The following is a 22182-nucleotide window of genomic DNA, read 5'->3' on the forward strand; positions in this document are numbered from 1 at the left end:
TAGAACTACTTCAAATCATGAGTAACAGCAGGTTATTTGAACTAAAGGCCTAACTCCTGGCACATGTAGAACTCAAAAGACTGAGCTAAGCAAGACTGCCAACAATTTTCACTAACATAAAATTCAGTAACTCTATTTAGTAACTATCAAACTGAAGGATACCAAAATTCAAACGTGCTTTCCCATATCTATGCTACCAAATAGATTTAAAATAGATGGAAAAATCAGCAAGCCCAAAATCCAGAAACAGCAGACCCCAGACCCCTAAGCCCTTATCCTAATAGTAAAATTTCCCCACCAAAGTTTTTTTTTTTTTTTTTAATATATAGATGCAATCTAGGACTCTTAAAAACTCAAATTAGCTCAAATAGCTTAGAAATTGAAATGAAATATTATTTTACATGTCCAACACAAACGCAAATTTCTTTTGGGCATTTAGGACTAAAATCACAACAGAAGGGCCAAGAATTACATGGCCAAAGAAAAGATTACTTGTCTTTTCAGTAGATTTAATAATTTGGAGGTTTTAAATAAATATATATATTTGTTTGAGACCAGAGTTCTATTTGCTATCATTTTGGAGAATTCTTATCCACTCCAAAGGGAATTTTAACTTATTCTGATGTGTATAAACCTCAAAGTTCTGAACTCGAAGGCAATGAAACTTTTGTAGGGTGTTTGGGTGTGTGGGTGTGTTCAGGTGGGTGATTATTATCAGTGAGCATAAAGTCAAAAGAAAAACAAGTTACTCCTTAGTTTCATTTTTCTCATCCTATTACCTCTAGTTTGCCATAACTTTAGTGCCTGGCCATCTTCTACGTAGCTCTCTTTGCCTCAAGTCTTCCCACATTTTCAAAGACAATACTTTCGGCTCTCTGGGACCCCACTTCTATTCCCACTGATGACTGCCAAAATGTTTTACTGCTTGGTGGTTTTCTCAGCAGCCCTCCTTATCCCTAATTCCCTTGATTGGCTAAATTGACATTTAAAGATTTTTGTTACGGGCCCATTTCCTACTTTCTCAATCTTTTGTTTTATCTCACTCTTAGAGTATATACTCTAAGCTTCAGTTGTTTTATTGACTTTTTTGGATTTGAAATTCAGTGTCTTATCTTCATGCAATTATACAAGCTATCTCCCATATCTGGACACACATTCCCCTCCTTCCTCCCAACACAAAATCCTCTTTCCTCATCTCTGGCTTCCTTCAAGACTCAGTTCAAATTTCACTGTATCTAAAAGCCTTTCCCAGTGAATTCCTTCCCCTCTGATATGATCTTCCATCTACTCTAGGTATATCTGGTGTATAACTAGTTATTTAACTTGTCTTTCCCTTTAGACTGTCAGCGTCTTGAAGGTAGGCACAGTTTTTATCTTTGTAACTTGAAGAGTCAGCCCAGTGTCTGGAACACAGTAAGTAAGCATTTAATACTTGATGACTGACTAAAAAGCCAAGTTCTTCATGAGTTCTTTTTTTTCTTTTTAAAAATATTTTATTAAAGCTTTTTATTTTCAAAACATATGCATGGATAATTCTTCAACATTAACCCTTGCAAAACCTTGTGTTCCAATTTTCTGCCCTTCTTCCACCCCCTTCCCTAGATGGAAAGTAGTTCAGTATATGTTAAATATGATAGAAATATATGTTAAATCCAATATATGCATATATATTTATATTTATCTTATTGGACAAGAAAAATCAAATAAAAAAAAGAAAGAAAATAAAATAAAATGCAAGCAAACAACAACAAAAAGAATGAAAATGCTGTATTGTGAACCACATTCAGTTCCCACAGTCCTCTCTCTGAGTGCAGATGGCTCTCTCCATCACAAGATCATTGGAACTGGCATGAGTTCTTTATCCCTACTGCTGCTAGTGTTTTTGTTTGTTTGTTTTTTGGAATCACTTAGCTTATTTACTTATATTTGCATATACATGTTATTCTTCCTCCTTACATATTATTATTATTCAGTCAATTTTTATGTTAGTCTGATTTTTGTGATCCCTTTTGGGGTTTTCATGGCAAAAACACTGGTTTTCTCTCCTTCTATATACACTCCTCCTACATATACTCCTCTAAATATAATCTTCCTTGAGGATGGGAATGATTTAAATTTTTTTATCTTTATATCACCAGTACCCAGCACAGTACCCAGCCTTGCACCTATTAGGTGTTTAATAAGTACAGATACATGTTATAGTGGGTAGAATGCTGAACTTGAAGTCAGAAAGACCTTCCATAGGTCTCATATTCCTCACCTGTAAATTGGGAATAATAAGATTCTATTACACTCATGAACTTACTTTGTTTCCAGTTCTTTGCTGTCACAAAGTGCTGCTATGAATATTTAAATGTAAATGAAACCTTTCTTTTTGCCTCTAAACAGAAGTTAAAGAGTATTAACATTTTAGTCACTTTTTAGAATAATTTTGAATTGCTTTGTAGAATGACTGCAACAACGAAAAGCTCCACCAAAATGGAATTATTTTTCCTGTCTTTCAGCAGCCCTTCTAATATTTGATCATTTCCATCTTTTGTCATTGGCAATTTGCTGGGTGTGAGATCAAGCCAAAGTTGTTTTGATTTTCACTGCTCTTATTAGTGCTTTGAAGAGATATTTCACATGATTGTAAATAGTTTACAATTCTTTTTTGAAGAGCTATTTGTTTATATCTTTATCTATTTCTGAATGGTTCACATATTTGTATTAATTCTTTGTGTGTCTGAAATAGACCAGCACATGTAATTTTGAAAGTTCCAAAATCTGTCTAAAGATCTCTTGAAAATATCCACTGTGTTTCTTTATTCCTCAAATCTTCCCAACTCCAAAACAACAATTACAAGGCAGTCTCTTTTTGTTATATGATTTACACAAAATAAAATACACAAAGAATTAAATATGAAAGGATTATGGGATTTAAGAGTCAGAAATCCAAGTTAAATTCCTTAAAATTACAAATAACTTTTTAAAAAAATTTTAATAATAGCCTTTTATTTTCAAAATATATGCAAAAATAGTTTTCAACATTCACCCTTGCAAAACCTTGAGTTCCAAAATTTTCTCCCTTCCTTCTACCCTAGTTAGCCAGTAATCCAATATAGGTTAAACATGTGCAATTCCTCCACACATATTTCCACATTTATCATATCGCACAAGAAAAATTAGATTAAACAGGAAAAAATGAGAAAGAAAAAAAAGCAAACAACAAACAAAAATGTTGAAAATATTATGTTTACAAATAATTTCTAACCAGTATTCATCATCTTTAGAGCTAGAACGATATTAAAAATGAACTAAGGTTTTCTGAACTAAAAACAATCACCAGAAAATTTCTCCCTACTAAACTACAAAACAGACCTAACATTAAATAAGTAGAGTTTTAGTGACTTCATTTTCCAGCAAGAATCAAAGGAAGAAAAATACTTTAAAAAAAAAATCATTTGAGGAAGGACAAAATAAAATGGGAATTTTATTTTTAAACTATACCTGAAGTATTCATACAAGTGAAAACGGTGATAGAAGGCAGAGAATCAGAACTTAAAGATTTGCCAGTAAATCACTTCCTGATTTAAAAATAACTTAATAACATGGTCTTCAGAGAAATTTATTTTTGTTTTCATCATTAATTTGGGTTCCATTGATTTTAAAAATCAATGCAAATATATTCCTTTGATGGATCTTAGAAAGATATTTTTCATATTAGGTTGAACCATAAGAAGCTGGGCCCAAAGAGCACACAGAGAAAGAGAAAAGCTGACAGTTTAAAAAAAAAGTTCTAGTCTGTTATTTATCGAGGAAAGAATGACACCCATTCAAGTTTTGTTTTGAATACCTGTAATCTGACCCAAAATGATTTCATAAGCAAAAATGGCAGAAAGAAAAAGCAAATAAGAGCTGGAGTAGTTCATAGAGAAATTCTTAACTTTTATTTTCCTCCCTCTGCAAAAGAACAAAATAGAAATTTTTCATATTGGTCGGTAGGAAGTTGTTCTGATCATTTTAGGTTTTCTAGGAGTGAGCCAAACCAAATACTTCCTCTAAATAACTGTGCCATTGGCTCTCAAAGTAGTCTAAGACTTATTTAGATATTTAAGCATACAGGTCCTTTGGATATCAAATATCATAGTTTCATTTATTACCTTACTACAATAATTTGTTAATTTATAAGCTGCTCATATCTTATTCCTACTCTATTGTAAAGCATTGCATAAATGTGAGTTATTATTTCTGTCCTGGTAGATCAATCAGTCAATAAATAGTAGATGCCTATTATGTGTCAGGTACTATGGTAACTGTTGGGTACCACACTAAGCATTGGCTTGGATGAAAGTGGCCGAGATAGATGAAGACCTTGGCCTTCTTAAAAACCTAATTCTCAGAAGACGTTCCTACATGCCAAGATGTCCCTTTGTAATTACTCTCTCCCTCCTCACCCACCCCCAGTTCCCATCAACTTCTGTTATAAAACTTAACTCACATCATCAGTTGAATGTACCACCTTTTCTGAAAGTGATGTCAACCTAGGCAGACGAAAGATCACAAAATTTGAAAATACTGTTAAAACATTCTTTGTTTTCTTCTATGGCCTACAAAAATGTTATTAATATATTTTGTTTTTAGATCTCATGTAATTTTTGAAGCTATACCTTTAAATTTGAACCTTCTTTTTGAACAAGTCATCCAAAAACAGCCGACAAGTGACATTATTGGGCAATGACATTCTGTCTGGGTAGTTAATCTGCTTGAGAGGAGGGAGGCATGTTGAAGTATTTGTACTCCAGAACCATTGTTGGCTTTTTAATTATCCAGAGTTTGATTTCCTTTTAGTGATCTTCTCATTTGTATTGTTTAGTCATTATGTATAGATAGTTCTTGTTCTGTTTTTTTATTCTGCTCCATTCATACAAACTTTCTCATGTGTCTCTGAGTTCCTTATCTTCATCATTTCTTACTGAACAATATATATCATTACTTTCATACAGCAGTTTGTTTAGCAATTTCCCGAACAATGAGAATCCAATTTGTTTACAACTTTTTACAACAACAGCAAGTGTTGCTATGACTATTTTGACAGAAGTTACACACATCAAAGATTTAGGGGAACCTCAAGTTCAACCCTTTCAAATGACAGATGAGGAAATTGAGATCCAGAAAGTTTAAGTGACTTGAATCAGATCACACATGGAGTAAGTGGCAGAGTACAGATTTAAAACATCCCTGAGAATACGTTCTCTGCATCAATCCTGAATCCTAAAAGTGCATCAATGCCAGAAGTGATAAGACCCCGGATATTCAGAATGCAGGACCCTGGATGTTCAGATGTTCAGGGCTTAACACAGTGTCTGTCACATTACAGGCACGGAATAAATGTTTGAGCAGAAATAAAGCTTTACCTCTAAAGCTATGAACTCAGAAGAGAGGTATCCTCTGCTCTATTTTTTTTTTTTTAAACCAAAAGTACTTTGTGATTAGTTATTTGTAGATCAGTGTTTCTGAAGGGACAGTGTAAGGAAGTGCACCCCTTCATGATTCACCCACCAGCTCTATCCCTTCTTAGGGTTGTGAATGTGTTTCCTTCAGTTCTACTCCCTACAGAGTTGTGTTTCATCTTACGTGTCCCTGTGGAGACAACAGGTGGTTTGTGTGTACCTGGGCTAGAGCAGGAGATATTTGGGAGTGAGGCCAGAGCTGGTCAAGTTACCAGAAGGAGCAATGGGTAATGAAAATGAGTCTCAGGTTAGGCTAGGACAGTTTTGCACTTAAGAGTGTGGTTCCAAGTCCCCATCTGTGTCTATCAAAAAGAAGAGGGAACTACTGGGAATAATAACCTCATTCCCATGAGGTTACTTAATCTCCATATGCTTCAGATGTCAGCTACCTATCTGCAGTAAAAGGATATAATGATTAAAAATACCATGAACTCAGTTGGCAACATTTTTCAGATATATGTGTATGTGTGTATATGTGTGAGAACATATGTCAACATTTTCCAAACATTTGTATATATATGTATAACATATGTTACTAGCTTTAAAAAAGAATATTATACTTCATCTTTATTTCATACATACTCAGATATAACACTTAATATATGTGTGCATTGGGTCTCCATGATTTTAAGAGGTCAATAATCATGTTGCAAACACAAATCACCTGTTCTGGAAGGCTAGATCTCCAGATTCAGTATCAAAAGGCAGCAAAGGACGGATTCTGCAATGCACTCTGATATTTCCTCTCAGCTCCTACAATGAAAGAAATACCTTCTAATAATCAAAGGAGGGGAGAGACTGAGCTAGCCTTTTGGCTTTCCTTTTGAATGTGTTGGGGTTTTTTTTTTTAGTGAGTTTCTTTTTGCTTTGTTTTGTTTTATTTTTTATTGAAGCTTTTTATTTTCAAAACATATGCAAGGATAATTTTTCACCATTGACCCTTGTAAAACCTGATGTTCCAATTTCCCCCCTTCTCTCCACCCTTCCTAGATGACAAGTAGTCAATATATGTTAAACATGGTAAATATATATGTAAATCTAATATAGGTATACATATTTATACAATTATCTTGCTGCACAAGAAAAAGATCAAAAAGGAAAAAAAAATGATAAATAAACTAAAATTCAAGCAAAAAACAACAAAAGAGAAAATAGTATATTGTGATCCACATTCAATTCCCATAATCTTCTCTCTGGGTATAGATGGCTCTCACAAGATCACTGGAAATGGCCTGAATTGTTGAAAAGAGCCATGTCCATCAGAATTGATCATCCTCTACTCTTGTTATTGCCATATATAATGATCTCCTGGTTCTGCTCATTTCACTTAGCATCAGTTCATGTAAGTCTCTCCAGGCCTCCCTAAAATCATTCTGCTGATCATTTCTTATAGAACAATAATATTCCCTAATATTTATATGTCATAACTTATTCAGCTCTTCTCCAACTGATGGACATCCATTCAGTTTCTACTTTCTTGCCACTACAAAAAGGGCTGCCACAAACATTTTTGCACATGTAGGTCCTTCGGTGAGTTTTTTTTAGAGATACTGCTGATTTAAAATAAGCAAATAAACAACTCAACTTTCTCTAATGGTCCATGCCTCCCTCACCTGCCATCCCTATGCCTTCTTCTTTCCCTGACTGTGGGGATATATTTTATCTTATTAAAGTTGTAAACAACATAAAGAGAAGGATCACTCTTATTTTTTCAGCTAATAAAATATTCAGATTGTGAAAATATTCAACAAGAAAAAAATATTGTTTTCCACTGAAATTCTAACTTTGATATTATATTGTATTAAGGATATTCAAACTATATCCAGTTCCTAATAAGTTGCAGATACTGGTCAATGCCTGTTGTATTTTTCATATAAGGGTCAACTTAGCTGAGCCTAGAAAAACTCATTAACAGGTTGGGCAAAAGATGATACATTTTCTAGATGCAACCATGCATGAATTCTATCCACTGAGAAAAGAGTGGTTGCAATCTGCTTTGATGAAAGAAGTATGCATCCTAGCAAAATTATGAATCTTGGAAGCATTAAAGATTGGGACATAGATTTCTAAGCAGATATTTCTTTAAAGATTAACCATTAGGGTGGCTAGGTGGAGCAGTGGATAGAGAACCAGCCCTGAAGTTCAAATCTGGTCTCAGACACTTAATGTCACTTAATGTGACCCTGGGCAAGTGACTTAATCCCAGTTGCCTCAGAAGGAAAAAAAAAAGAATTAGAATACTAAACATTAAATTTTTTTATAGATCTTATGGCATTTTAAATTATATGTCACATACTATGATAAGAATTTTCATATTTCAATGGATTTTGTTCTGAAAAGTGTGAGTCCTTTTTCCTACATTGTCAATTGCTATCCATCTTATCCTGTGGAATACTTGCCCATGACCTCACGTTCACACACAATGGGCTGGAGACATCTCTCTAGCATTTTTGACATTATATGAATAATGATGAACTTCAGAACATTTAGAGAGAGATAAGAAGTAACACATGCAGGGCAAGTCATATCACTACCACTAACTTGGAGAGGTGGTGTCCCTTCAAACACTGATGGAGAAAGCTAAGGATCTTGAACCCAAAAGCTGTGGGAATAGCACAATATCCTCAATCATCATTCTGTGGAGATACAGACTGGCAACTGTATCTGCAGGAGTTGTAACTATAGCTACTGAACGACAAAGAAAGAGTTCTTGCCACCAAAAGTCCTTGACTTTGTCAAATGACTTTTATTAGTTAAAGAGGAAATATCACCATGTGATTTTTTTTGCTGCTTTGCTGCTGTACCCTAAGAACCATGGAACTTCTCGCCATCTGATTTGCAGCCAAAACATTTCACATGTTTTCATCTCCCCTGCCTCCTTATCCTGCTCCCAACTAGAATGTGAGCTCCTTGAGGACAGCGACTGACTTACTTTTCTATTTATACTCAAGGTTTAACACAATTCTTTACACATGGTAAACACTAAATAAATACTTCTTTCACTCATATATATGATTTTACCCTTGAACTTGGTATAAGTTCATTTCTTCTCTTTTTCTGGTCATATATCTTGTTAAAGATGTATGTCATGCCATTCTCTGGTGTGATGCAATCTATATTTCACCACCATGTATTTCATCATTACCTTTTGGGGAGTCCTTAACATTAATCCTTATGAGGATCTGGTCCTAAAGACAGACTGAACTTCTTTTGCAAAACTCAGTCTAGTTTGTTTAGTATGGTTTAGCTGGAGAGGCTGAATATTAGTAGACCCATCAGTAGGTAATAACTTTGGCCATTACAAACTATGAAATAAACTAAAATACAAAATATCCAAAGTCCTGTGTGGCCTTATGTTTCTGCAGTGAGGATGTAAGCAGCTATGCTTTAGACCAATAGTTCTCAAACTTTTACATACATACTTGTATGTATATATAATTATTATTATTAAAAATTATTGAGGATCTGTCCAAAGAGTTTTTGTTTATGTGGATTATATTTATAGATATTTACTATATTAGAAACAAAAAGTAATTTTTAATTTGTAAATCTTCTGAAAGGATTTCAGAGACCCCCAGGATTGTCTGGACCACACTTTGAGAACCACTTGCTTTTAGATCAAGGCAAGTGTCTAATGGAATCCTGAGAGGCATATCAAAAATGCACATTTGCATTAAATGGTTATCATCTTGAGGCTGCTGCTACTTTGTTGTTATTTTTTATCAATTTTTTTTTTTTTTTACTTTGTCTTATTGAATCTTGACCTTGCCTGAAATAGAAGTAAAAATAGCAAGTCAATCAACTTACTGGTATGAGAGTATAGTTTAGAAAATGTTCCTTTTAAAAATGAAATTCAAATAAGAATGAGAAAAACAAAACTATTTCTAGATCTAAATAGTCCTATATCCTGCCTTGGAGATTGACCCAGAATTCTCAATAGAAAGAGAGAAGAAAAGAGTATTTCCAGAAGAGGCAGAATGGTAAGACTTTAGAGAAAAGGGAGAACAAAGAGCCTGACACAAATACAGTGTACACAAATGAAAAATTGCAGGGACATTTCTTATCTAAGACATAAAGGTGTTAAGAGCCAGTGGTTAAAAGCCAGTCATTAAATAAATCCCCCAATTTGGCAAAGAGTAACAAACAATAGATGGTAAATTGAAACTTAAATCTTAAATAGTGTCAGATTTCAGAAAATTTCCAATCAAGTAAATGAGCAAAATATCTTAAAACAAACAAAATAAATAAGACTTTAAAAAAATAGATCTGAGGAAAAGCTAGAAAAATCGACCAAGGAAAGAAAAGGAGAACTAGAATTTCCAGATGTTTTTGAACCATAATGTGTCATGTAAATATTGGTGTTGGTCTATTATATTGGTAGAGTAACTAACTAATAACTAATCACAGATGCTTACCACCAGATTGTTGTGAAGTGCTTTTCTCTTCTGCTTTTCAACTTGATAACGGCCATTTATTTCCTGTAAAGACTGTTCAAGATCAATTGCTCTTGCTTGTAATACTGAAAAAAAATTTTTTAAAAAAATTGAACATTGAAATAAAAGTCGACCTGTAGAAATTTACACACACAAACTATTTGGATCAGAAAGTCTGCTGGGTTTAATTCCAACTGAATTCTACCTGGCTCATTTTGTGATGGTGATCTTTATATTTTTGTCACTTAAGATGTCTAGGTTATAAGATTTGTTCTGAAATTCCTGGGTCAACCAAATCTAGGTGACAATTGTCTACTTAGTGGAATGAACTGAGTGGTAAAGTTGGACAAAATGGCAAAAGTAGATGGTTCTTCTATTTAGGAGAAATGTTAGATTTCTACAGAATGTAGATTGGACTGAGAAGGGTTCAAGGATGATGATTATGGAGCAAGGAGACAAGTAACAATAATTTGGGTTTCAACAGGAAAAAAACACCAGTATCATTCAAAGTTTTAAAAAAGGTATTTGTTCAGTCACTTCTGATTCTTTGTGGCCCTATTTGAGGTTTTCCTGGCAAGGATACTGATGATGTTTTATCATTTCCTTTTCCAGCTCATTTTATAGACACCTGAGGCAAACAGGGTTAAATGACTTGCCTAGGGTCACACAACTGGTAAGTGTCTGAAGCTGAATTTGAACTCAAATCTTCTTGACTCCAGGCCCAGTGCTCTATCTACTATGTCAATTAGTTGCCCTTTAAATCAATTATAATGAAATATAATAAGGAAACTGAAGATAATGCTCTGCATTTCCTGATATTGAGAAAATCAAAGATTGCACAGAGCTTAAAAAAAAGTTTTTCTCAGAACAAAAAAACTGATTGTGCCATATGCAATATGTATTTAAATATGCCATATGTTATTAAACTTCCATACAATTTAAACATTTCCTGTCCAAAAAAACCCATCATTAAATTATTTCCTTCCTTGATATTTTATATAATATTCTATTTTAAAAACTTAGATATAATTTTTTCATAAAATAACACTTTTTTTTTACATTAACCTGTAGAAAACAGATCAACAACAAAAAAGAGAATATGTTGACATAATTGTTTTCAGAGTTAATTATATTTCCTAAATTCATATTGAGCTAAGGTGATCAGATTGAGAACTTCTGTCACTCAACTTGCTTAAAATTAGCATAGGAAGAGATCAATAGGACATCTGAACTATAAGGTCAAGAATGTAGGAGTTATAATAATTCACCCCAAACAATAAAAACCCTTTCCCATATTGGATCTTCTAATAGTCAGCATGTATGTAAAAGAAAAGAAAGGCTGGCTGGTGTTTGTGAGATTGGTTCTGATCATATTACATATTAAGACATGAGAAGCTTTGCAAGAGAGAGAGTATAGAGAGACAGAGAGAGAGAGAATGAGGAGAAAGAGAAAGTGTGTGTGTGTGTGTGTGTGTGAGAGAGAGAGAGAGAGAATCTATAAATTCTGCCAAGCTGTTCAAAATTTTAGGCAAAAGAGTACTAAAGAAACTTAGCTATAATAAATGTGTGTCACAGAATTATAGATGATGAGATAATAGCTTTGCAGCTAGAAGAAATCTTACAGGGCTTTAAATCCAACTTTCTCCTTTTACCAAAGAGAAAACCAAAGGCCAGAGAGATGAGATTACTTGTCCAAGATCATTCAACTATATTAAGGGAGAAAGAGAGAATTTGAATGTAAATCTTAGAATTTAACTTGAATGCTCTTTCCCCTATCCTTGGACCATGTTGTCTCTCAGATGCGATCAGTAGAAGCTGATCTTGATAATAATTTGTGAATCTTTACTCTTGTTTAGGATATGCTAAGGTCAGATATCTCAGAAATTGCTAGACTAATTTCTAGACTAATAAGCAGTACCATTTTCAAAACTTGTATTTATACTTTATAATAGAAGACATAATGAACATTTTATTAAGCTAGCCATTATCAATCATCAACATTGTATTGCCATGTAATACAAGAAGAATGCTAATGATGATGATCAATGATGCTAAGCCTGGTACTTTATATTTATTCAGCATCATTCATTTGAAAACATGGTACAGATTTATAATCATTCTCCTTTAAGTGAAGAATAAAAGAATAAGTCTAGATTTTAAAGTATGGACACGATTAGAGACATGGAACTTCACCACAGAGACACACTTTCTCATTGTCCAAGAGCTTAGATGTCTAAAGCTTTCATTCTGTTCTTCACCAAAAGGGTTCAATCTCCATTCCCCAAATAAACATTATTTAGATGCATTGATCAAATTCCATGAAAAAATGTCTAATAGAAGTAATAAGATGGGTAAGTAAATCAATGAAGATTTATTAAGCCCCTTCTTATCAAGGTTCACATAGTAATTATATAGTAGAAAGAGTACACAGCTGAGAGTTCTGACTTTGAATTAAATACTCCTTATATTATACCATGTGGTACTAACCTATAACTCTATATTCCCCAAACTCTAGCAGAGTGGTCTACATGCAATAAGGTGCTTAACAAATGTGTACGAAAGTCAGATTTAACTCTAAATAAATGATGTACTGAGAGGTTGAGTTTTGGGACAGTGTTGACACAAAGTATTTTGATGGACAAATATAGAAAGTCTCAATAAAAGGAATTTGTACTTAAAAGCATTGTCAGACTATCTGGGGGAAAAACGTGGTCTTTAAAGTCAATGTTACATTTAATCTTAGTTGTTGAATCTGTGGAGGTAAGGATGATTTGTTCCCAAGGGTAAAAAGAAAGTAAAACTAAACTGAAAGAATTTTATAAGCAAAATTTAGGCAGGAAATAGAAAGTCAGTTCAATTCAGTTTAAGAATTATATACACATATAGATATATTATGCTTAAAGACTTTAGCATTTCTTCCATTATCATTTGACCTTTAAATTCTTAAATATCCTTATATATGAAGCAATATAATTTCTGCTCTCTCTGAGTAGAGTTTTGACTATAAATCAGAGATCAGAATATTTATTTTGGCAGTGGAAAAAAAGTAAAATAATCTTTCTTAAACCCAGTAATGCAGGATAATAAAGCCATTCAAACAAAGCAATTGTCTAGCTGCTATGACATTATATTAACTTTTTTACCAAGCAGCATTCATGAATTGTTTTGTTGTTATTGTTGTCATTTCAATCATGTCTTATTCTCTGTGACCCCATTTGGGGTTTTCTTGGCCAAGATCTTGGAGTAGAAGTCATTTCCCTCTCTAGCTGATTCTACAAGTGAGGAAACTGAGGCAAACTGGGTTAAGTGACTTGCTCAAGGTCATATAGTATGAATTCTTTTATTTTTTTCCAAAAATGGGAATGTTTTTATACTTAGGCCAGATCTAAGATAATGTTTTAGTCTTAGAAAATAGTTTTGGGATCCAGAAATATTTAAAGCACTTATGGCAATTAAAGTTATCATGAATAGGAAAAAAGTTGAATCAGGTGAAATGAAATATAGAAAATGATGCAACAAATGATTTTTTTTTTTTTTTTTGCCTCTTCCCTAGAACCTCAATGCCCCAAGACTATTCAAGTCCTGACTTTGCATTAGGAATGTCCATTCTGACCATGATAGATCAGAATGTTTACCAGTGAAAAGATTATTGTGTCTTTCCATTACTTTTGTCCTATTACTGCTTAAGTTATGGTTCTTTATCTTCCAAATTTAGGTAAAATTCAATGGACTTGTAGTGAAGTTTTAAAACCCATTTTTCCTGTTAATCACTTATCCATTCTTATCTCAAGAACTTTGATTGACCTTGAAGAAATGCATGCGAACACAAGGAAATGATCCTAATATACTCCGTCAAACTAACCTTCAAGGATGTCTGGTATTTTTGTGTCACACTTGTGCTTTCAGGAGGTAATTATTACTAGCCCCTATCACCATACTTCCAACCAATTATATTGTTCCTTACATCTCAACCAGATGATGTCCTCACGTTGTCCTCAATCATATGATATAGTCTACCCTGTTCTATTCTTTGTTCTGTATTTTCCCAAACCTACAAAAGGAGAACTATCCTTTGCTTGGGGTCTTTGGTATAAATGGAGGTTATATACTGACCCATTTATTGACAGGCAGCAGGTACCTGCTAATAAATGTTATCTTACTCAAAGAATTGTCTTCATTTACCTTTTTGTTAAATTTCACTTGCAACACCAGGCTTTATTTCTTTTCTTTGTTTTCCATAAGAAAGTCAAGTTTTAATTCTATCTTGGCCATTGGTTTATATGATCTTAAGCAGTAATTTTGTTTCTCTATGCCCTGAGACAATCTGCCAAAGGTTCTGATTTTAGAAATAGTCAGGTCATGTCTAAATGGGCTGATAATGGAAACATTTTTAGAACAGATGCAACCACTTCATTTCTCTAGATCTACAAAAGAGAGGGTTGGATTAGAGATGATTAATAATGTTCCTTTTTAATTGGGAGGGACTTTGAATGTCTGACAATTATAAATACAGATTTTAAAATGTAAAAAACAATGTTGGGAGGAGCTTCTCTCCAAAATACAATGTATCCATTAGTTTTTACTACTTTCTACAGTAACAAATCAGGACTCCTTGTGTTACTTTACCATGATTTTAAGGAGGATGGTGAAAGGAAGACATATTCTGAAATGTGCAGTATTAAATATAAAACATTATACACACAAAAAAACCCCTAAAATTTAAAACTAAGCAGCCCATTCTCAGATGCCAGAAAATTGCTCAGCTATTTTCCCTTACCAAAGGGAAAGAGTAGTATATTCCTACTGAAATCTACAGTGAGTTGATCAAGTTCCATTAGCAATGGCTGGAGGGTAGGGTGGGACAGGGAAAGGGAAGGTGGCATCTATAATTTGTTCCATGTTTAGAGCAAAGTAATTTGGAAGTCAGGCATGAAAATTAATTATTCAGGTGCAAGTGATTTTTGTACTACCTTCTTTAAACTTTTGAAATCAGTATGGTCTAAAAGGAAAACGATCATAATAATAAAGTTACATTCTTCACAGAAATGTTTCTTGGACTCAAGTGAACCAACTTTTATTTGCAGGTAATGAGACTTACATTGCAGATTCTCATTTTCTATCTGTGCTTTTTGAATAGCATCCACTATTTGAGAAAGATAATCTTGGTAATGATGTTGGAAATTTCTCATGAGTAGATAAGAAAAAGACTGAAAATCCTTTAGTTCTTGTTTAAATTTCTATAAATGAGAAAAACACATTCCTAACAATTAATACCATTGCTACTGTTAACCACACTTTTAAAGAAAAATTTTATCTGTGCTTTTTTTTATACTACAGACAATTTCTTGATAAACAATTTCCTACCTTTCAATAGAAGACACCCCCTCAACTAAAATTATTTAAAGTGCTATGTCTTAGAACATCAAATAGCAAATAACAGTAGAAAGAAGTTAACATATGGTATTCTTCTGCTGCTACATTGACTTCCTCATGAATTTGGCAACACTTCCAAACCTCTCTGTCAACTTGTCATTAAATGGGGGAAGAAATTCTTATCATTTGCCCAGTCACTTTTTAGAGGCATTTATGATGGATGAATGAGGAAAAAAATGGAATTTTAATAAAGTTAAAACTATTTGCCATGGACTCAAACATAGTAAAAATTTAAGTACAATATTTTTTTTTCAGTATCCTGACAAATCTCTTAAGGACAAAGCAAACTCCATTCATTATATCTTAACCTTCAGTTCTTGAGATTTGTTTTTAGCAAAACAAATCCTTCTCTATACAAAAACAACATTTTTCTCTATACATAGAGAAGATAAGTAAATAGAATGAAAGAGAATGCATTGTTATTCAATGGTACAGATTAATGATGGTCCTTGATCACATAAATCTAGTAAAATAGTACAATCATTTTATCTTTCTTATTCTTTAATCTATAACATGGAAATCATAAGCTTAAAAGATCAGATTACATGATCTTACATAGGGAAAAGGCAAAAAATGAAAAGTATGTTATAAATGCAAATTTTTGTGTTAAATTGAATGAGTACTTTAAAATTACCTCAATTTTTTGGTCTACAAGAAAATCCCATTATGGTCATTAAAAAGAATTTAATTACTTTTATTATTTATTTTAGAATGTATTCTAGATATTTCTCATATATAGAATAATTTGGGATTTTTATTATTTAAATTATATTTAAATACTATATATACTGCACTAGGTTTTACCTAGAATTTAGACTAAATCTTTATTGTTCTAGAGGATTTATATCCAAGACAGCCAACAATATTACAATTAAGGTAACTCATAGACAAAATCATAAAGGAAATATAGACATGTCTACAAGAAACTGATTAATATAATAATCATGTGTAATAACTTTATGTGGTTAGAGAGGACTTAACTCTAGAGACCAAAAAGGCTTCAGTCAAGAATTAGAGGTAATATTTTAGGAGCATTTTGAATAATGATAGAAACATGTTAGTGTACTAGAATGGTCTACCATTTCAGTTATATGACAGTTTGGAAGGAAGTATAAAAGGAGAAATGAGAGGTAAGGGATAACATAAAAGGTGATACATTGTAGAACAGTGGTTCTCAAAGTGTGGTCTATAAACCCCCTGGGAGTTCCTATATATAGTCAGAACTTTTTTCATAATAATCCAATTGCATTATTTGCCTATTAAAATATTCTTTCCTTTTCAAACTGGATTTTCTTCATATGCTTCAATTAAATCAACTTATCACAATGGATTGAATGCAGAAGCAGATATACAAATCCAGCTGTCTTCTATTAAGCTGGGCATTAAAGAGATGTTCAAAAATATGTAAAACAATGCCACTGTTCTTTTTTTTTTTATTTTGAAAGTTGTTATTTTTATGAAAATGTTCTTTATGTTAAAATGGGTTATAGATATTATTTGTAAATGAATGAATAAATATTTTAAATTATCAGTTTTAATTTCTAATATGGTAAACATTGATAGCTATACATCATACAAGCAAAAGTTCTTTGGGGTCCCCAATCACTTTCAGAGTTTACTGAGGTCCTCAATAATTTTTAAGGGTGTCAAGAAGTTCTAAGAACAAAACATTTGAGAAAAGCTACTGTAGGATAAATTAATTTGAGAAGAATAAAGGGTTTGGAATGGAGGTGGTCTAAAAAAGAAGAAAAAGAAAGCATGATTAAAAAAAAAAAAAAGATCTGTGAATCCTGAAGAAAGCTATACACTTAGAAATTATTAAGTGCCTTGAGAAAAACTTGGGAATTATTATGGAAGACACAGAATAACAATTTGATATAAAATATATTTATTATTCTAACACATGGCATTTTTACCATAATCAAAGCATCATCTATGGTGATGATTTTATTGACCAATATTCAGTAGATGTATAGAAAGCAAATATTTAAATTATGTACTTTGATAATTTTTCCTAATAATACTGATGTATTTTGCTGACCTAATTACATTTTTACCTGGTCTTCCTTATCAAAAAAAAAAAAAGATGATTATGGTTACAATATATCTAAGACATAGACATATTATGGAAACTGACCCATAATCTATCCAGGATTCTTGACTTATGATTCCTATGATCCAATTAGTTCTGACTAAATATCTGATCATAAATATATCTTGTTCTTTCTGTTCTGTATTTGAACTGTTGTACAAATAGTTATAGGCAGACCAATTTGATTTATTTCAAAGACTTTACCTTAAAAATATTAAAGAATATTTTTAATACACTAAAGTACTTGATAAAAAAGTAAAGACACTGTTTTCATCCAACTAACTTATAACCTTATTAAGCATGTCAGCTCACTAATCACATTTACAGATGGTGTTTTTGTGGTTGTAACAATAACTACATTTTGAAGTTTTGACGCTGGACACATTGTTTGGCTATAATGAAAAAGCAAAACAATACCTTGAACTGCAGGTTTAAAAATAACATCACAATTTTATTTGGAGAATAGCCAGCAAAACAATATGGAAACCTAATTTTTCTTCTAATACTATCCCAGAATCTGTCAGTACTTTAAAGGAAAACTTTCCTGTGTAATGACATACTGTCCCAGCCTTGGTTTTAATAAAACATATAAATGCAACCATTTTTCTAGCATTTAATTAAAAAAAAAAAAAGACAGATTTGACATTAGCAGAGAAAATTAAATTATTAACCCTTTAGAGGGAGCATATCACCAGAATTGGCTGCTAAAACTATTTATTCTGATTCATGAATGCCTTTACCATTTTTCTTTTTAATTCAGAAGCATCCTAGATATGGGTCACTTCACAAGTTTTTGCTCTTTATTCTGTAAGTGCTGGGAAAACAGGGACTAAAAGAGGAGACTGCCTTCAATGGGGAGACATTTATAATTAAATTTGAGTAAGTTTTTTAGCTAGTATCAACCCTAGGCTTTAAAAATGAGGGTGGTATTTAACACGCATAAATCAGATTCATTTTGCTTTGCTGTCATGGTGACAAGTCTCTCCTAGATTCATATTATATAGCTTACTTTTCATCTCCTAAAACCTGTTATATACTTCACCTTTTGCCTCCTCGATGCAACTTAGGACTCCAGCCTCTGACATTAGGTCCCCTCCTACTGCCCACTCTCCTCAGAGTGTACAAATTATCTGTGCTCCTACACTTAAAAGAGCCTGACTTACCTGGTTATTCACTGGACCCTTGAAAGTGAAAGTCTATTTAAAAAGAATAAATTCCCTATGACTCACAGATTCTTACTTTTCCTATCCAAGTATTAAAAGAATCCCTAGCTGCCAAAGCAAAAATCATGCCTGTACCCCTGCCATCACTTTCCAGTCTTTTAAACTTATTCCCCTTAATCTTGTCTCTTCAACCATAAAAACCTATTTCTTTTTTTTATTTTAATTTTTCTTTTTTTTATTATAGCTTTTTATTGACAGAACATATACATGGCTAATTTTTCAACATTGACCCTTGCAGTCATTTCTGTTTTAGCTTTTCCCTTCCTTCCCTCCACCCTCTCTCCTAGATGTCAGGCAGTCTCATACATTTTAAACATGTTAACATATATCTTAAATATAATATATGTGAACATATTTATACAGTTCTCTTGTTGCACAAGAAAAATCTGATTTAGAAAGGTAAAAATAACCTAGGAAGAAAAACAAAAATGCAAGCAGTCCACTCTCATTTTCCAGTGTTCTTTCACTGGGTGTAGCTGGTTCTGTTCATCACTGATCAACTGGAACCGAATTGAATCCTCTCATTGCCAAAGATAGTCACTTCCATCAGAAGTATATAATGATCTCCTGGTTCTGCTTAGCATCAGTTCATTTAAGTCCCTCCAAGCCTCTCTGTAGTCATTCTACTGGTCATTTCAATAATATTCCATAACATTCATATGCCATAATTTGCTCAGCCATTTTCCAATTGATGGGCATCCATTTAACTTCCAGTTTCTAGTCACTACAAAAAGGGCTGCCATAAACATTTTGGCACATACAGGTCCCTTTCTCTTCTTTAATATCTCTTTGGGGTATAAGCCCAGTAGTAACACTGCTGGATCAAAAGGTATGCATAGTTTGATAACTTTTCCAGCATAGTTCCAAATTGTTCTTCAGAATGGTTGGATCCGTTCACAACTCCACCAACAATGTATCAGTGTCCCAGTTTTCCTGCATCCCCTCCAATATTTGTCTAACCCAGTTTGATCTTATCTTGGTGTATGTACGGTGTTACGTGTGGGTCCATGCCTAGTTTCTGCTATACTAATTTCCATTTTTCCCAGCAGTTTTTGTCAAATAATGAATTCTTATCACAAAAGTTGGGTTCTTGGGTTTGTCAAACACTAGATTGCTATAGTTATTGACTATTTTGTCCTGTGAACCTAACCTATTCCACTCATCAACTAGTCTATTTCTTAGTCAATACCAAATGTTTTTGGTGACTGTGGCTTTATAATATAATTTTAGATCAAGTACAGCTAGGCCATCTTCATTTGATTTTTTTTTTCATTAGTTCCCTTGAAATTCTTGACCTTTTGTTTTTCCAGATGAATTTTATTGTTATTTTTTTCCTAGGTCATTAAAATAGTTTCTTGGGAGTCTGATTGATATAGTACTAAATAAATAATTAGTTTAGGTAGTATTGTCATCTTTATTATATTCACTCAGCCTATCCAAGAGCACTTAATGTTTTTCCATTTGTTTAGATCTGATTTTATTTGTGTTGAAAGTCTTTTGTAGTTTTGCTCATATAGTTCCTGACTTTCCTTTGGCAGATAGATTCCCAAATATTTTATACTATTGACTTATTTTAAATGGAATTTCTCTGTGTATCTCCTGCTGTTGGATTTTGTTAGTGATGTATAAAAATACTGAGGATTTATGTGGATTCATTGTGTATCCTGGAATTTTGCTAAAATTATGGATTATTTCTAATAGCTTTTTAGTAGAATTTCTGGGGTTCTGCGTATACTATCATATCATCTGCAAAGAGTGATAATTTGGTTTCCTCATTACCTATTCTAATTCCTTTAATCTTTTTTTCATCTCTTATTGCTGAAGCTAGTATTTCTAATACAATATTAAATAGTAAAGGTGATAGTGGGTAACCTTGTTTCACTCCTGATTTTATTGGGAATGGTTCCAGTTTATCACCATTACATATGATGCTTACTGATGGTTTTAAATAGATGCTGCTGACTATTTTAAGGAAAAGTCTATTTATTCTTATACTCTCTAGGTTCTTAATAGGAATGGGTGTTGGATTTTATCAAATGCTTTGTCTGCATCAATTGAAATGATCATATGGTTTTTGTTAACTTGGTTACTGATATAGTCAAATATGTTCATAGTTTTTCTAATATTAAACCAGCCCTGTATTCCTAGTATAAATCCTACTTGGTCATGGTGTATTATCCTGAAGATGATTTTCTGTAATATTTTTGCTACTATTTTATTTAAGATTTTTGCATCAATGCTCATTAGGGAGCTTGGTCTATAATTTTCTTTCTCTGTTTTCATCCTACTTGGTTTAGGTATCAGTAACATGTCTGTGTCATAAAAGGAATTTCATAGGACTCCTTCAATCCCTACTTTTTAAAATAGTTTATATAGCATTGGAGTTAATTGTTCTTTAAATGTTTGGTAGAATTTACATGTAAATCCATCTGGTCCTGGAGATTTTTTCTTAGGGAGTTGATTAATAGCTTGTTCTTCCTCTGTTAATCTGGGCAAGCTATATTTTTGAAAGTATTCATCCATTTCATTTAAATTGTCAAATTTGTTGGCATAAAGTTGGGCAAAGTAACTCCTAATTATGGCTCTAATTTCCTCTTCATTAGTGCAAAGTTTTCCCTTTTCATTTTTAAGACTAACAATTTGATTTTTCCTCTTTCCTTTTTCTAATCAGATTTACCAAGGTTTTATCTATTTTGTTAGTTTTAAAAACCTATTTTTATTGTACCTTCTAGACTCCACATGTTACTGTTATCAAACTGCTCTTTATGTCACACATTTTCCTCTTGTGCCCACATCTATATTCTGGCATTCATTGAAACCTGGTTCTCCTCAGTTCCCTGCTTATACTTTTTTGTACTTTCCTTAATGGCCCCTCAACACTGATCTTGAAGGGACAGTCAGCATATTCTTTGTTTCCCTCTAATTTCAAGACCCTCTCTCTCTCAACCATCAGCCTCTCCTTTGAAATTCATTCTAGCCACATATATCGTCCAATCCAGAACATGGTGGCAATTATTTATCAGATAAGGTCATCTTCCTTCATTTTTGAAGGAGTTCTGTACATGGCTTAGTCTTCTTTTCCTTCCCAATTCTTGCTCTTACTCTTTATTAATACTACTACTCTCATACTTTTCTTTGAAGCCTTGCAAACACTGACCTCCCTCTGGCAATGCATTTATCAACCTCATTATCAATGTGTACATTTCTGGAAAGTATACTGCTAAGGTAAGTGAACTTATCCACAGTATTCAAAACTTTTGCATTTGCTGTAACCAATGGTTTCACATATGGATGGTGTGGTGCTGGTTGATGGAGTATCTGTGGTTTGTGTGTGTGTGTGTGTGTGTGTGTGTTAATTTTTAACCCCAAATTAGCACAAGCAGCAGAGAATCAATCCATACCTTGTTGCACCTCAGCTTCAGAGGCTGTATTGAATACAAAATCATCTACAAACAAAAAAATCATACACTAACACTCCCTACACTTTAGTTTTGGCTTGTAGCCTTTTT

General features: G+C 32.9%; 1 protein-coding gene across 1 annotated transcript in view; it reads right to left on the reverse strand.

Annotated features, from left to right (window-relative positions):
• Nucleotides 1-22182, reverse strand: part of KIF25 (kinesin family member 25) — a 97539-nt gene that overhangs the window by 60966 nt on the left and 14391 nt on the right. The window contains exons 4-7 of the mRNA XM_031937468.1: nucleotides 15024-15162; nucleotides 9908-10011; nucleotides 6157-6245; nucleotides 4481-4523 (exon numbers count right to left, since the gene is read on the reverse strand). Of these exons, the coding sequence (XP_031793328.1) occupies nucleotides 4481-4523; nucleotides 6157-6245; nucleotides 9908-10011; nucleotides 15024-15162 (375 nt within the window). The remainder of the gene's footprint in view (nucleotides 1-4480; nucleotides 4524-6156; nucleotides 6246-9907; nucleotides 10012-15023; nucleotides 15163-22182) is intronic.

This window comes from Sarcophilus harrisii, chromosome 4, assembly GCF_902635505.1.
Source record: "Sarcophilus harrisii chromosome 4, mSarHar1.11, whole genome shotgun sequence".
Taxonomy (NCBI): domain Eukaryota; kingdom Metazoa; phylum Chordata; class Mammalia; order Dasyuromorphia; family Dasyuridae; genus Sarcophilus; species Sarcophilus harrisii.